At 43.1% G+C, this 16953-nt stretch overlaps 1 protein-coding gene across 1 annotated transcript in view; it reads left to right on the top strand.

Annotated features, from left to right (window-relative positions):
- The first annotated feature begins 12511 nt into the window (after window positions 1–12511).
- The window catches only part of LOC124125795 (aquaporin-5-like), a 42698-nt gene continuing 38256 nt past the window's right edge, over window positions 12512–16953 (top strand). The window contains exon 1 of the mRNA XM_046489523.2: window positions 12512–13225. Coding sequence (XP_046345479.1) covers window positions 12653–13225 — 573 coding nt within the window. The 5' untranslated portion in view covers window positions 12512–12652. The remainder of the gene's footprint in view (window positions 13226–16953) is intronic.

A 16953-nucleotide genomic window follows, 5' to 3' on the forward strand; every position in this document is an offset into this window, starting at 1 on the left:
GATGAATTAGGTTATAAAAATTGGGTTTCATTTGTAAGATACATTGTTTAGTTATGGTTTTGGTAATGTATGGTTAATGCAAGATGTCGGAGACTGTCATGTTTTTATTTATACATTTAAGGAAAGAACAAGAGATGTGTTTATGCAAGAATGGTCAGATTGTATATCTAATTCACCAAAGCTAGGACCCGTGAAGATCCGGGGTAGAATAGGTCTTCAGCAACCCATGCTTGCCGTAAAAGGCGACTAACGGGATCGGGTGGTCTGGCTCGCTGACTTGGTTGATGCATGTCATCGGTCCCAATTGCGTGGATCGATGTTCATGATGTCAGTCACTGGATTGTCTGGCCCAGACTCGATTATTTACAGACCGCCGTCATAAAGCTGGAATATTGCTGAGTGCGGCGTAAAACAACAAACAAACAAACAAACACCAAAGCTAGATTTATATTACACTTACAAATCCTTACTACAACCTGAAAAATACCTATCATCGATTAACACTGTAAATTTAAGAAGATCTTTAACAAAGTTTATATGTTGTTCAAACGATTTTAAAATACACATATATAGAATGTCTAGTGACCATAACTTTGCTAACAGTCTATGCAATTTCTGTAAAGATGATGAACAACGTGCCACCACGCCTGAAGAGAATGTTGCCTCTGTAGTGACAATGAAAAATGAAAGAAGCGCCGTAAAATCAGCTGTACAGGCCGTCTCTCCAACTTGTTCACTGGGTCATTTGGTCCCCGCTGCCTTTCCCTACCTAAGCACTGTACATAGTTTTACTATAGGACCCTGGTCTCTCTGTGTGGAGATCAAAGTGTGATCGGTGGATTTTCTGAGGTCGCAGGAATTTCTCTTTTCTTTTCAAAGATGGCATGACATGGATAGAAACTTGTTGTGCAAGAAGAAAACGGCCACATGTCTAATTTGTAAATGAGTGAGTTTGGTTTAACCCCGCTTTGAACAATATTCCAGTTACATCACAGCGTGTCAGCGTCTTGTGGGAAGAAATGCAGGTCCTGCCACCGCGGTGAAAGCCACGAGCACGGGTATGGTGAGGAAAAACTTAGAAACATCATCAGGGAGAATTTGGCATTGGGACCGACGATAATATGCTTCGGGCAACTCTGCACAGCGTATTACAGCGATTACGGGATTCGAACTAACAATCATAGGTTCCTGGCGTGCCAAAGGGACACAACTCTGCACAGCGTATTACGGCGCTACAGAAGACGCCGCACTCAGCACTAATCCACCTATATGACAGCGGTATTTAAATAATCGAGTCTCGACCTGACAATTCAGTGATTGATATCATGAGCCCCGATCCACGCAGTTAGAATACGTTGACATGAATGAACCAGCCTGACCACCCGATCCCGTTAGTCGCCTCTTACGACAAGCATAGTCGCCTATTTATACGGCAAGCATGGTTGCTGAAGACCTATTCTACCCTGGATCTTCACGGGTTAGTTCAAACAAGTACAGGATCAGACTTGTCAGGGATTACTCTTCAGTGTAAGTGGGCTTCTGCAACATGAGTTTCAAGTGTGTGTGTGGGGGCGGTCGGGTAGCCTAGTGGTTAAAGCGTTCGCTCGTCACGCCGAAGACCCGGGTTCGATTCCCGACATGGGTACAATGTGTGAAGCCCATTTCTGGTGTCCCCCGCCGTGATATTGCTGGAATATTGCTCAAAGCGGCGTAAAACCATACTCACTCACTCCACTCAAGTGTGTGTGTGTGTCTGTATGTGTGTGTGTGTCTGTCTGTGTGTGTGTGTCTGTCTCTGTGTGTGTGTCTGTGTGTGTGTGTCTGTCTGTCTGTCTGTGTGTGTGTCTGTGGTTGTGTCTGTGGGTGGGTGTCTGTCTGTGTGTCTGTGTGTGTGTGTGTGGGTGTATGTGTGTGTCTGTGTATGTGTCTGTGGATGTGTGTCTGTCTGTGTGTGCCTGTCTGTGGGTGGGTGTCTGTCTGTGTGTGCCTGTCTGTGGGTGGGTGTCTGTCTGTGTGTGTGTCTCTCTGTCTCTCTCTCTGTGTGTGTGTGTGTGTGTGTGTGTGTGTGTGTGTGTGTGTGTGTGTGTGTGGTGTACAAAACGCGATAAAGACATTTAAAAAAAGTAAAGGTTTCTTAGCATAATCATATCTACGCTGTTCTGGGCGTTTTCAAAGACAGGAGCAAATACAAAAACGGTATTTCAATCCCAAGGGCGGATCCCGCATATCAAAATCCTGACAGATAATTTTACTCCCTACCACATACTACATTTGGTTATCAAAAGGGGGGGGGGGGGGGGTCGGACCCCCTGGATCCGCCTATGATGGCACTCTCAACTCACTGTGACTGATGTGTCACTCTGCTGTCTTCTCCGAATGGCAAGTTTGATAACAGACATAATCTACGCCGTTTCTGTTGGTTTTCAGCAAATGTTTTTGTAAACCACGTACGACACACGCACAGCACGATACAATAACATCGGAACGTGTCTACATATAGTAACCCGGCTTCCCAGGCACAGCTGCACCGATGTCCGTCACATACAACACAACATTTCGATGTACTTGGGCGGTTCCGGGAAAGGTGCCAGTCATGGATGTCCGGCACCACGGTGAGCCGCCATGACCAGAGGACCTGGATGGATGCGGACGCAACAGCAACGCTTTGCAAAACATACGAGCACATACGGACCTGTTTCCTCCTGGCACATGGAACTTCAGGACCGTCGCAGAACAGGAGGCGTGTGCAACAGTCAACATGCGTACACAGCTTAAAGGACATTCCTACCTCTTGTGTCACAGCATCCTTGACTTTCAGGCGTATTGTGCCTCCATTGCTTTATGACACATATCCTAGCTGTCAGGGTTTTACACGACGCAGAAACCTGTGTCCAGTTGGTTGGTTTGTTGTTTACGCCGCACTCAGTAATATTCCAGCTATATGACGGCGGTCTGTCAAAAATAGAGTCTGGACCAGACAATCCAGTGATTGACGTCATAAGCATCGATCCACGCAATTGCTGTGTCCAGTACGCATGTGCACGAATGTATAGAAAGGACGCCGAAATATATTGCGTCCCCAAAGAGCACACAATATCATTCATTGTACCAAATTCTTGACAAAAAACTATTTTGGTCATGTAATAAATGTAATTGTCAAATTATACAGTACAGTACACTACACCATTTCATTATTTTACGGGGGGGGGGGGGGGTTGTGGTTAGTTCGGTTCCAGAAACACATCATAATGTGCGAATGAACGAAGCTCGTTTCTAGATACGAAGGGGGCACGGGTGGCCCAGTCTTCCAAGGCGCCGCGATTCGCTGTGCAGAGTTGCGTCCCTTGGGCACGCCAGAAACCTATGATTGTGATTATGTTTCTAGGTTTGTCAGCACCATACCCGTGCTCGTGGGTTTCACCGAAGTGGTAAACGCCTGAGACCTGCATCACTTTGGGCTTTCCTCCCACATTACGCTGACACGCCGCGATATAACTGGAATACTGTTAAAAGCGAAATTAAACCCAACTCACTCACTCACTCACTCATTACTTTACGGGACATTTGAACTTTGTTACTGAGACTCCTATAGTCCTCGCCAGTGGAAATAGAATCACGAAATATTGCGATGATCAATTAACGAAGACAGCTTCATGTGTGCTAATACTTATAAAGTGAACACCGCTTCCGTGGTAGTGGTAGAGTGTCGCCGAAGAGCGGAAGGTGCGGGGTTCGATCCCCGGCCGCGTTATACCAAAAGACGTTAAAAGATGGTACTTGTTGTTACCCTGTCTGGCGCTCGGCATTAAGGGGCTAAAACAAGGACTGGTCGGCTCGGAGTCAGTATACTGTGTCTGAGGGGGGTATTCATGTTAAACTGCGGCATGGTATCTCAGTGTGCTGGCACTATAAATCGGTATCAGTCCGGAATAGTACAAGCAGCCACACACACACATGCATGCACGTCGCTATATAAGTGCAATAATCTTGGACGTTAAACCCCATTTCACTTCACTTCACTATAAAGTGAAAATAAGTCATTCCACCGACAAGGAATATTATTTACAGTAATGACAAACATTGCAAAGTGCGCTTTTCAAGAAATATCAATTTTCTTGGCTATAAACTTCATTGATGAGTTTTAATCACACCTCCTTAAGAATATAACTTCTCTTCCAAAGTTCTAAGACAGCAAGACCAACACAAACTCCCCGAACTTTTGATGTCTGTCGTAAAGTTCAACCCAGCCAGGGACAATAAGGATCAACGAGTACGCGGGGCACACACATGAACAGGAGAATTTTTTTTACAACTAAATATTTCATCTCATTTGTTCTTATTTTCACTTAAAATTTGATCAGTTTCACATATTCACGATGGATGGTAGTGCAAAGGAACAGTCGAAAACTTGGTCGACCCAGTTTTTCTTTTCATTTTTTGTTTTTACAATTTCTGTTGGCCCTACGTATGCCATTCATTTCAACTCGCGAGCGATGTGAGAAAATGGTTGCCTAATGACTGTTGTTATGAATTACACTGATGCAGGCAGAGCTTAATCGCTTCCATTCCCTCACACGGATGTCGCCTGATTCAGAAGCGGACACACCATGTCAGCGCCCCTCTCACTCGATTATCCGGGACTTTGTGTCCGCATTACAAACTCCTCGCATCACCAACATCCCGGATTATCTTGTACAACAAACCACAAGTTTCCAAACTCCTCACACACAAACCAACCACTGTCCTCTCTCGTGCTGTGTTACGACAGGGCGCACTTCGGTTAAAACTCACGTGCCTTTTACGCTTCAGCCATGCCGAGAAAGAATGTTATATATAGAGCGGTGACTATCATGTTTCAAGAAATGTGTCAAGTATTTGTTTTGCTAATAAGTAACGTCACCTTTTTCATTGACCATTCTTCCCTGCTAAAAAAAATAATTCTGGTATGTGAAAGTGGTCATGTTTTTGTATTTTCCGATTATCAAACTTTCAATGAACAGGTTTGATATGATTTATGTAAATAAAAATACGTTGTTTGCCATTCAGAATGGAATCCAGCCGTCACCCCGCCAAATGTGAACAGCATTCTTCTGCTCTTTTGATGAAACAATCACACATCTTGAGATGGATCTTGCAGCAACGAGGACCGCAGGACCACCACACGTCGTTGTTAGGAATATAGTATTAGAGTTATGGCAGTCGTTAGGCGCCTTTGATGGGGATGCGAGATGTCGCCTTCTAATCTACTAAATATTTCCATTATTGTTGCAGTGAATAAATAAGCAGCTTCCTGTGACAGCGACTGCTTAATGTGTTCGATGGAATTTGATCGCCGCCGCCTCGGTTTGTTTTCTCTTCCACATTACTTTAGATATTTTATACCCGATAAGCCCACTTCCACGTCATGAAATATAATTGAGGCCGCTTGAGTCTTTATTGTTCGTTTGTTTGTTGTTTAACGCCACACTCAACAATAGTCAAGCTATATGACGGCGGTCTGTAAATAATCGAGTCTGGACAAGACAATCCAGTGATTGACATCGTGAGCATCGATCTATCCAATTGGGATACGAAGACATGCACCAGCAAAGTCAGCGAACCTGACCACCCGATCCCGTTAGTCGCCTCCCAGCTAACTGAAAATGTTATAAAAAACATCCCTAAAACATTTTACGAAACGTTCCGGAAATGATTTTAAAATTGTTTTCTTCACGTGGTTATGTATGGTTCCAGAAACGTTTTAGAAACATTTTTCGGAAACATTTGGTTATAACGTTTCAAAAATGTTTCTGTAAAATACTACAGAAATGCTTTTGAAAACGTTTTATTCATGTGGTTTTATATGGTTCCGGAAGCATAAAACAAATTCTGAAAAAAATCTAAAGCAGATATTTAAAAAATGTATACATCCAACTGAAGAGACCATATTCCTTTTAAGATAACGTTTAATCCGTATTCTAACAATAATATATCTGTATGTGTTTGTTATATATTTTAATATCAGAGACATAAATTCTTGTGGTAACTATAATAGTATTACAGTATCATGCATCACATTGAATACACAAAGTGGTACACCAGGAACACCCCAACCCACTTAACGGTCAGTGGCTGAGTGCAGATACAAATCCAATTCTTAGCATTAATTTAAAGCCACGAAACCATCAAAAGATACTTGATCTAGTAGCTCATAGTATTTAACAACAGTTTCTGCACTTACGTTTGCATCATTCATAGCCCCTGGTGTATTTGGTGTATTCCTCAATATACCTAACATTTCCGTGTGTATTTCCTGGAATGCTGTTGTCTCCTTTGCCCCTGGCTGAGGCGAAAACAATGTTCCACATTATAACAAAGTTATAACTATATTCAATAAGCATTATATTGTTAATCCAAAGATGAAATATATTATATAGGTTCATAACATAACATATTTTAATTCTGGAAACCCATTTGTCCAGAAACGCTTCATGCTGTGGCCAGTCTCGATCAAAATCACTTCCGAAAGTCTACATTGCTGTTTTCATGGATACACATTAAAGAAGAATAAAAATGTGTCGCAAACTCAAAATTAAGACTATGTCGCCCACGGGTCTGCCCATACACTCACAGGCTGACCTGGGCAATGAATACTAAAGTGCCCGCTTGCAAACGTCCTTTGTGAATGTTTGAAGGTCTTCATTGATGAAATGTATTTAATTACGAGATATCGGTCGTCGTATGATCACATTCTCTTCTTTAGTCCCGTCACATCAATCTTTAACTGCTGTGCATGTGGGTGACAGGTGCAGTGGGTAAGACATAAAACATGTTCTGAACAGTATTCAAATATCAAGTGGTGTGCAAGTGCATGCGCAGCTACATGTATTTATATTGTGCAGCTGAAGAAAACAACCGATTGCGAAGAAGAGAAATACATTTACTTTTTACAAAAATTGCTTGCAGCAACGCTTTTTAAAATGTTTAAGAGACGACATGATTATTAAATTACCCCCCTCTCTCTCTCTCTCTCTCTCTTTCTCTCTCTCTCTCTCTCTCGATCCTTTCTTTTGTTGTTGAATGGAGGAGTTTGTTATTGTTTCCTGTGAGACTTCTCATTTCGTAGCTAAATTTCCCACCTCTCACATTATATATATTATGTATGTATGTTGTTTATATTGTATATGGGCGGTCGGGTAGCCTAGTGGTTAAAGAGTTCGCTCGTCACGCCGAAGACCCGGGTTCGATTCCCGACATGGGTACAATGTGTGAAGCCCATTTCTGGTGTCCCCCGCCGTGATATTGCTGGAATATTGCTAAAAGCGGCGTAAAACCATACTCAGTCAGTTATATTGTATATAGTGTCTCAAAAGCCCATGTCTGGCTGGACGCACTCAAGACACCTTTAGTCTTATGTGCATCGATTTTAAATTGTACATGTTGTGCGTGTGACACTTTCATAGTTGTTTATACCAGGGCCTTTGTGCACTGTGAACATCACTTCAATGCCACATTTGATAATGCGACTATAACTAACAATGGATTGCAACGACAGATTATGTTTGAAAAGAGCTTGGTATCAAACAAACCGTGACATTAACATTACAAGGCCGTGAGAAACACCTTGTATTAGCCAACTTATGTACTACAGTGTCCCTCTGTATTTCTACAGGGGGCACGGGTGGCCCAGTCGTCTAAGGCGCCGCGATTCGCTGTACAGAGTTGCGTCCCTTGGACACGCCAGAAACCTATGATTGTGGGTTCGAATCCCGGTTCGCCCCGATTATGTTTCTAGGTTTGTCAGCACCATACCCGTGCCCGTGGGTTTCACCGAAGTGGTAAACGTCTGAGACCTGCATCACTTCGGGCTTTCCTCCCACATTAAGCTGACACGCCGCGATATAACTGGAATACTGTTAAAAGCGGCGTTAAACCCAACTCACTCACTCACTCACTCTACACAACATGATATGCCACAAGCTGGACCTCAGGAACATGCTATGAATACACGTTACGCTCTTCATTCGACACGGGTAAAAGTCATTCATTGCTGATGTGAATTTGGTGATTGTTCAAGTACATAAGGGAATATATTTTCCGCATATGCACATTAAAGTTTTCACTTCGATCATTACGTTTTTGTACAGACCGCCGTCATAGTCTTATAGCTGGAATATTGTGTCGCACCGGCGGCGTTCAACAACTAACAAACATTCCAACAAAACTTGAGTCTTTATAATTTGAATTTGACTAAACTTGGTGCGCAGAATTTCCAAGGGTCTTAATCGTGGGAGGTGACCTCCGTATGTCAAGCTCACCAGATGTCATATTGCTTCCCACTGTGCAAACCTTCGGTTAAACTGCATGGATTTAGAAAGAGAGTATTTTATGTTCATGAACATATACTATGAATGTATCTGTCAACATTTGTTACTTATCATGGATGTAATCAATGGCAAGGTCCACGTCAAGGGCATTTACTAATGATTCTGTTTTCTTCAGAAAGTATAACAGCTTTGTTTTGCAGCTAGAAATATTATCGCATTTTTAATTTTGTTAAGTTTAGAGGTCAAGGCAACTCATAATGAAACGAGGATCACTCACGCTTGTGTGTGTATGCTAAGATGCTATCAAACCTGATCACATATAGAAACCATCGTACGTACCCACCTAGTCAAAGTCAAAATGAATATATTGTTAACTGCCGGTTGTTGGAGAGGATTTTAATCTTTTTCTCAAATGAGGTTTTCATAGGGTCAGTTGCTGATATGATCCGAGCTGGCTGATTTGATGGTTGAAGTTTGGTGCTCTTTGAATTTGATGTTGTTTTTCATTGTTTAATAAAGAACTTGTTATCCAAAAACCTTTGCCAACTTTGTTATTCGTCGACTTCAAAGAAATGCCTATCAAACAATTTTCAAGTGTATAGTTTCTTTTGGCAGGCAGTTTACGTTATTCCTCCGGCCCCTGCGAAATGGGTAAGGTCACGTAACATTATCTGGAAACATATTATAAGAACTCCTAAACATCATGGCAAGGTTATGTTGAGTTTGTACAGCATGAGAGTTAAGTAGCGACACAAAAGGCTTTCCATTAACATTGGAGGGGGCTCGGGTGGCCCAGTCGTCTAAGGCGCCGCGATTCGCTGTGCAGAGTTGCGTCCCTTGGGCACGCCAGAAACCTATGATTGTGGGTTCGAATCCCGGTTCGCCCCGATTATGTTTCTAGGTTTGTCAGCACCATACCCCTGCTCGTGGGTTTCACCGAAGTGATAAACGTCTGAGACCTGCACCACTTCGGGCTTTCCTCCCACATTAAGCTGACACGCCGCGATATAACTGGAATACTGTTAAAAGCGGCGTTAAACCCAACTCACTCACTCACTCACTTAACATTGGAAGCGCAACGTGCCGGGCACAGCCTTCTGAAGGTCAACGCGGGGCATTTCATACGACAGTTACGGGTTGTACGGCTGATTCCGTCAAAATCAGCGTTTATCTCTTGCTTCAGTTGGATAAGCATTTGAAACGGAAGAGTGTTTTCATAGCCTGTGGGAGTACTGCCATGCGATCTCGACCATCTAACAGACATTTCAGAATTAACTTTTGTTCAATTTTCAAATTTGGAATAGAGAACTTTGTCAAGATATTTTCAAAGCGTAGTCGCCAGTTAGAAATTTGTGCCGTATAGCTCGAGAAAGCTGCTTTATGATTGGCTAATGTCCACTTTTTGTTAGTCATTTCATTGGTTGGTCAAAGTTCGCGAAAGGTCGTTCTGACGTGTCCCGTAATGGGCTGTCCTCAGATCTTTTTTAACGGTAGCGAAACTAAGATCTGATTTTAATGAGATTGTGATGATGCCAGGTATTCGAGAAAAGGTGTGCGTATCCTGGCCCACCCTTGGCACCTGTCACGAACACATGCAAAGGCAAGTCATTTGTTCACATGAAAAAAAAACGGGAACATATGGAACAAGTTTAAATAGGGAATTGCATCGGACAACATTTGTGTTTGTGACGGGTGCCACCGGTGGGGCAGGATACACTCACTTATCGCGAAACCTGCATGTGAGATTTCTTACATGTATGAATATGGAAAGGGCTTTTATTGTCGCTGACGCGTCACATTTGGTGATGTCCTCCACATGGCAAAAGGTGCATTGTTCTATTGAATGAAGCTCAATACTTTAGACTCGTACAACAACTTAGAAATGGTACATGTTTAAGAACCTCTAATTTAAACATTACAGAAAGAACATCATCTAGAGCTACTTTTGCCCTTTACAGCTAAATCATTGCCCTTCTTACTCACACAGAGCGTATGAGTAAATAACACACCCACAAATTTATTCATTTACCACCTCAATCCATTTACCTTTATAACAACACTACTCGCGGGCTCTGAGGAACAGCCTCTTCTGAAGAATCTTTTTTTGTTTTTATCGATATTTACAGTTAAGTTCGAATTATTTGTTATAGGTATCTTGTTTGTTTGTTTAACGCCGCACTCAGCAATACTACCAGCTATATGATTGCGGTCTGTAAATAATCGAGTCTGGACCAGACAATCCAGTGATTGACATCATGAGCATCTATCTACGCAATTCGGATACGATGACATGCATCAACCAAGTCAGCGAGTCTGACCACCCGATCCTGTAAGTCGCCTGTTACGAAAAGCATAGTCACCTGTCGCGGCAAGTATGGGTTGCTGAAGACATTCTAACCAGATCTTCACGGGTCGTACAGATATCTGACAGACTCAGATGATTTCTAAACCAAAATTAGTATCGACAAAGAGAAGCATGAGGGTTTAAAGTAAATCGGGATAAAGTTGTACATCATGTCTACTAAATTAATGATAATGCACAGATGAAAGGCAAAAACAAGATTGGAACAAGTATACACCCTTGCTTAACTCCAATAGGGCAAACAAAATAATCACTGACATGATTCTCAATAAGTCCCCACTGCATCTCACACAGGCCTTGCGATTAGAAAAAAATACCCCTTAACATTACATACATCTTTCCATTAAGAAAATCATTTCTTAAGGCAATATCCTATTTTCTGGTTGAGTTAAAGATAGAGTAAACTTGACATGTTGTTAAATATCCATCTCCGAATCCTGCATGAGGTATTTTGTCCTTTATATCTGCACAAGCAGCAAATCCTTTGTACAAATGGACGTAAATGACTGTCCAAACTATTGGTTAATGGTTAATGAGATGCCTCTGAAGCTAGCAAGATTTGTATTTCTCGCTTTTTATGAAAATACTGATCTGTAATGACGACGCCGTTCACATTTGGAAATAGCGGCTGGTGTCTTGCTTGGATGATGCTAATTACTTCCTTCCAAGCCCGGAATGAATTGTTGTGATGTTTCAAAGTGAGGAACTTTATCAAAGTTTATGCGATTATTATTATTAATAACTGTATACATGTTCGTAAGGCAACAGTACGCTCTTTCCTATTCTGCCGGAGTTCCCCCAATGCCCCCCTGGCCTCCCTCAGGGCTGATGTACACTCAGGGTTACGAGGTCTTAATCTTGTGGATGCCTGATTTGCTCGTTCCTACATACTTTAAGTAGTGAAAAGATATACATAGCGTCCAAGTGTACAATTATTACAATCAGACAGCTCGGGAGTATTTTGGATATTTGATGATAGGCGATCCTCTCAACAGTTTATGAAACATTAACTTTTATCACCATTCCACACCTGCCTGTCATTAACAGGTGCTGAATCAGTTTGGTTTGATTGGGGCATTGCTATACGTTAAACAGGCACATCTAAAGATATACGGGAGAAACTAGTACACATAGTGTGTGTGTGTGTGTGTGTGTGTGTGTGTGTGTGTGTGTGTGTGTGTGTGTGTGTGTGTGTGTGTGTGTGTGTGTGTGTGTGTGTGGTATATACGTGTCTTGATATAACATATTTACACACATAGTATATACATGTCTTGAGATACCATACTTACACACATCGTATTAACATGTTTTAATATACTTGCACACATCGTATATACGTGTCTTAATATACCATACCTACACACATAGTATATGAATGTCTTGATACACCATATCTATACACATAGTATATTAATGTCTTGATACACCATACCTATACACATAGTATATTAATGTCTTGATACACCATACCTATACACATAGTATATTAATGTCTTGATACGCCGTACCTAAGCACATAGTATATTAATGCCTTGATACACCATACCTAAGCACATAGTAAATACATATGTTACTAATATACCCAATGTCAATTTGTTGGAATGCACCAAACCAACACAGTGTTCCCCCAACTTCTCTGAAACCAAACTCTGTTTGCGGCAATGAGTCGGCAAACTTCTCACAAATTGGTCGTAAATGGAAACGGAATTCAATTCGAACCGGAATGTAAACATCGTGGAATTATTATGAAAGCCTGTCGTGTCATATTTGAAGACTCAGAGGAACGCCGTCGCAAACCAATGCAAACGCCCAGTGTATTCTTAACTTTCAACAAAACTTCGCCCGGTCTATATCCCAAGTCAAACAAGCAAACTGCAGCACGGCCCACGACTCAATCAGATCAGCAGCAACTCGTAACAGTGTTGTCCTGACTGTAGGGATCCCACAACTGATAAGAGACAGTACCTTGGACTGCGACCTATAGATGTCAAGCGGCTTGCGTACAAACGACACCTGTCTGTCTAGAGCAAGAATGGTGACCAGTCTAGATGACATCCAGTCTCTGCGCTTCTGGAAAGCAATAGCAGCAGAGTTCCTGGGAACATTGCTTCTTGTGTTCGTCGGATGCGGATCATGTGTTTCCAAAGAAGCCAATATAGTAAGCATAGCGTTATGTTTCGGGCTGAGCGTTGCCACCATCGTATGGATGATCTGCCATGTCAGTGGGGGACACATCAACCCTGCAGTGACGGCGGCGATGTTAGCGACGAGGAAGATCAGTCTGGCGAGGGCTGTGTTCTACGTCATCTTCCAGCTTCTCGGTTCCATTGTAGGAGCGGGCTTGTTGTACGGGCTGAAAGATGCAGGAGGAAAAGGTCTTGGGCTCACCCAAGTTAATGAAAAGATCGACCCAGGACGTGCAGTTGGGATAGAATTGTTCATTACCTTGGTCCTCGTCTTCACAGTGTTCGCTTCCGTCGACTCCAAGAGGAAGGACCTCAATGGCTCCACGCCTCTCACCATCGGGCTCTCCGTCACTATGTGCCACCTGTTTGCGGTAAGTTGTACATTTATCAGAGACATCACTTTAGTTCTTAAACTGAGGGGGACGGTTTGGGTCGCATAGTGGTTAAAGCGTTCGCTCGTCACGCCGGGTTCGATTCCCCACATGGGTACAATGTGTGAGCCCATTGCTGTCCTCCGCCTGGAATATTTCTTGAAACGGTGTAAAACCGTACTCACTCACTCTTAAACGGAGTCCCGTGGGTATCCCGGGGCAGAATGGGTTCCATGTACACGTTTTGCCGTAAGGACCTACTGGTGAGGAGCGGAGGCTATGCGTCACCTAGATGAGTGAGTCATCGTATCCCGACGGCGTGGCTCATGATGTCAATCTCTGGTTTCCCTGACCCAGTTTCGATTGCTACAGCCAGTCACGTTACAGCTGAAATATTGCTGGTCACGGCGTAAAGATACAATCACGTCATATGACATCTTAGAATTGGTCTTCAGCAACCCATGCTAGTCATAATAGGCGACTAAAGGGATGGGGGAGTTGATGCATGTCATCGCGTCCCAATTGCGTGGATCGATGCTCATGATGTCAATCACTGAATTGTCAGGTCTTGACTCGATTATTTACAGACGCTGTCATGTAGCTTGAATATTGCTGAGTGCGGCGTTAAACAACAAACAAAACCAGGTCGACATATTCAATTGAGTGAGTGAGTGAGTGAGGTTTTACGCCGCTCTTAGCAATATTCCAGCAATATTACGGCGGGGGAAACCAGAAATGGGCTTCACACATTGTACCCATGTCGGAAATCGAACCCAGGTCTTCGGCGTGACGAGTGAACGTTCAACCACTAGGCTACCCGACAACTCCTCGACAATACAAACCAATAACAAACTTTCCATTGTCTCTTCTAAACCTTTTTTCCTATCTCCTGTCTACGTTGGGCTAACCTAGGGGTTGAATGCGTTGAGTTCAATTCCACACATAGGTACAGGTGCCAAGAAAATCTATTCATTAAGTCCTTTATGTATAATGCTGCAATATTGCTTAAAAGCTAAACCCAAATCGCTCAGTCAGTGCATTGACAGGCGGATTCAGAGAAAGTGGTAGTTAATATGCATCTGCACATGCTATAAATCACCACTGTCACGTTATGACACAAACGAGCGCAGACATTCAGAAAGGGATCACCTCGAAATGGGCCGAGATTACTGATAACCAAACTGACGAGTCATTGCTGATTCTGAACATGCTATAGTGAGATCATGCGCACAGTCGTTGGGGACACTTCGTTAGTATGTGCAAGATGCGTGGTGTTTAGGAGGCTAAGGCAGAAACCAGTCGCAACACCCAATTCCATGTCAATAAATCTGGCATTTTTCTCTGATGACCATCAGTGATCTAGATGACTGTAGGCACTGTCCAGCACGTATGTTGTGTGTAGTAGTACGTACCCATACCACCACATGTACTTTGTATATGGCAGTTATACCACCACGCCATACTGCTTATTTCAGACACATTTATTGTGTACCACATGTTGTGTATGGTGGACACACCCGACTCGAATAAACGAATAATCTTTATTTTATTCATAAGTATCGGAGAACCCGTGGAGATCCGGGGTAGAATAGGTCTTCAGCAACCCATCCTTGCCGTAAAATGCGACTACGCTTGTCGTAAGAGGCGACTCACGGGATCGGGTGGTCAGGCTCGCTGACTTGGAAGATGTCATCGCATCCCAATTTCGGTTATCGATGCTCATGATGTCAATCACTGGATTGTCTGGTTGAGACTCGATTATTTACAGACCGCCGTCTAATACTGCTGGAATATTGCTGAGTGTGGCGTTAAACAACAAATAAACAAACAAACAAACAAATCACATTTCCCCTTCTATCGCTCTTTGTCTTTTCACGGACATACACACATTTCAATCAATTGAGAAAGAAGAATACATGTTGGTCAGGATAGCCGTAAAACAACAAACAAACATAACCCAGGACGACGACATATACAAGCCAATAACAACATTCTATTTACTTTTCTGAACCTTTTTTCTTAATTTCGCGTGTGTGTGTGTGTGCGTGCGTGCGTGCGTGCGTGCGTGTGTTGGGGTGGACGATTCTCCACGACTGTCGTCACGGACGCCAGGTTCTCCCTGTACGTTGCAGTCTTGACATCCCCGTGGTAAAGTACGTTCCCGGCAGGACGACTGGGTCCCTTCCCTGGTATCTCTGTGTTTCAGGTCACGGAAACTGGGTCGAGTTATAATGATTTTTTACTCTGTGTAAATGCAGTCCACATGACACATGGTGACACAAAACTGCGACAGGTGGCTCGGTGCTACATGTTCACAAAGATACCTCATATCAGTGTTTTGCTTCCGTCAGCAATAACAAGTATTGTCCATCACCCTCTCAAGATAATCAGGTTTAGGAACATATCAGAGCAGGATGACAGTCAAATATGAATCATTCAGTTGTTGAGCAACCACGATCCTGCCATAAACAAAACAAACGCCATGTATCTGTCAACAATTGTGACTGCAGGCATCGCAAAGCAACAACAGCAAGCTGACACCCTGCATAGCTTCTTCCAAACGATTTGTCGTATGTAGTTGCACCATGTGACGATTTATCAACATATGTCAAGTATGTAGCGTTCTACCTGCTCTTTTTCAAATCCTAAGGGGGAAGGGGAGGAAGGGGGGGGGGGGGGGCAGCTAGGCAATAGCTGAATAGCTGACTATGCGTTTTTCACCAACATTTAGGGATGCGAGTGTAACATGAAGTCGCATCAAGTGTGGCAGTCATAAATGTAGCTGTTATTGGCGTTGCATCATAAGGGTTTTTTTTCCGACTTCTACGTCTACGTTTACAACCACGTCTATATCTACGTCTACCGGGATGGTTGGGTAGCTAAGTGGTTAAAAGCGTTCGCTCGTCACGACAAAGGCCCGGGTTCGATTCCCTACGTGGGTACGATGTGTGAAGCCCATTTCTGTAATATTGGTGGAATATTCGTAAAAATGGCATGAAACTCACACACTCTAAACATATTATTATTTCTGTAGCTAAGTCTACCAATCTGTCTACATCTAATAAGAATACCCCTACCTCTACCGCCACATCAACAACCGCCATGGTTCCCTACCCTTAGTGCGACTACAACGACAACGTTATTTACTGTTGTAAATAGTTTCAAGGACACAGCAAATCTTATTATATCGTAATTTCAAGCTCAGTGAACATGTCTTTTTCCATCAATGACAAGAAGCACTGATGTAGACAGTCACCATAACCTGCTGTTACCACCGGCGTCCCTGGGGCGGTCAATGTTCGTACACCATAGAGTAAGTGAGTGAGTTGGGTTCAACCCCGCTTTGAACATTATTCCATTTATATCACGACACGCGGGGGAAAGCCCGAAGTGATGCAGGTCTCAGACGTTGACTACTTTGGTGTGGTGCTGACAACCCTAGAAACATAAGCGGGGAGAACAGGGATTCAAACCCAGAATCATAGGATTCTGGCGTGCCCAAGGGACGCAAATCAGTACAAAAACGATTGGACCACCTGTGCCCACTACAACATAGCTCATACTGCCTGATAATAGTGATGCATAACTAATATGCCACGTTTCCTGTCTTGAACTCACATATATTTCTTCTATTCTTTCCACACAAAAAGGGACGGTCGGGTAGCCTAGTTGTTAAAGCGTTCGCTCGTCACGCCGAAGACCCGGGTTCGATTCCCGACATGGGTACA

Source organism: Haliotis rufescens, unplaced genomic scaffold (assembly GCF_023055435.1).
Source record: "Haliotis rufescens isolate VD_foot unplaced genomic scaffold, xgHalRufe1.0.p SCAF_17, whole genome shotgun sequence".
Taxonomy (NCBI): Eukaryota; Metazoa; Mollusca; class Gastropoda; order Lepetellida; family Haliotidae; genus Haliotis; species Haliotis rufescens.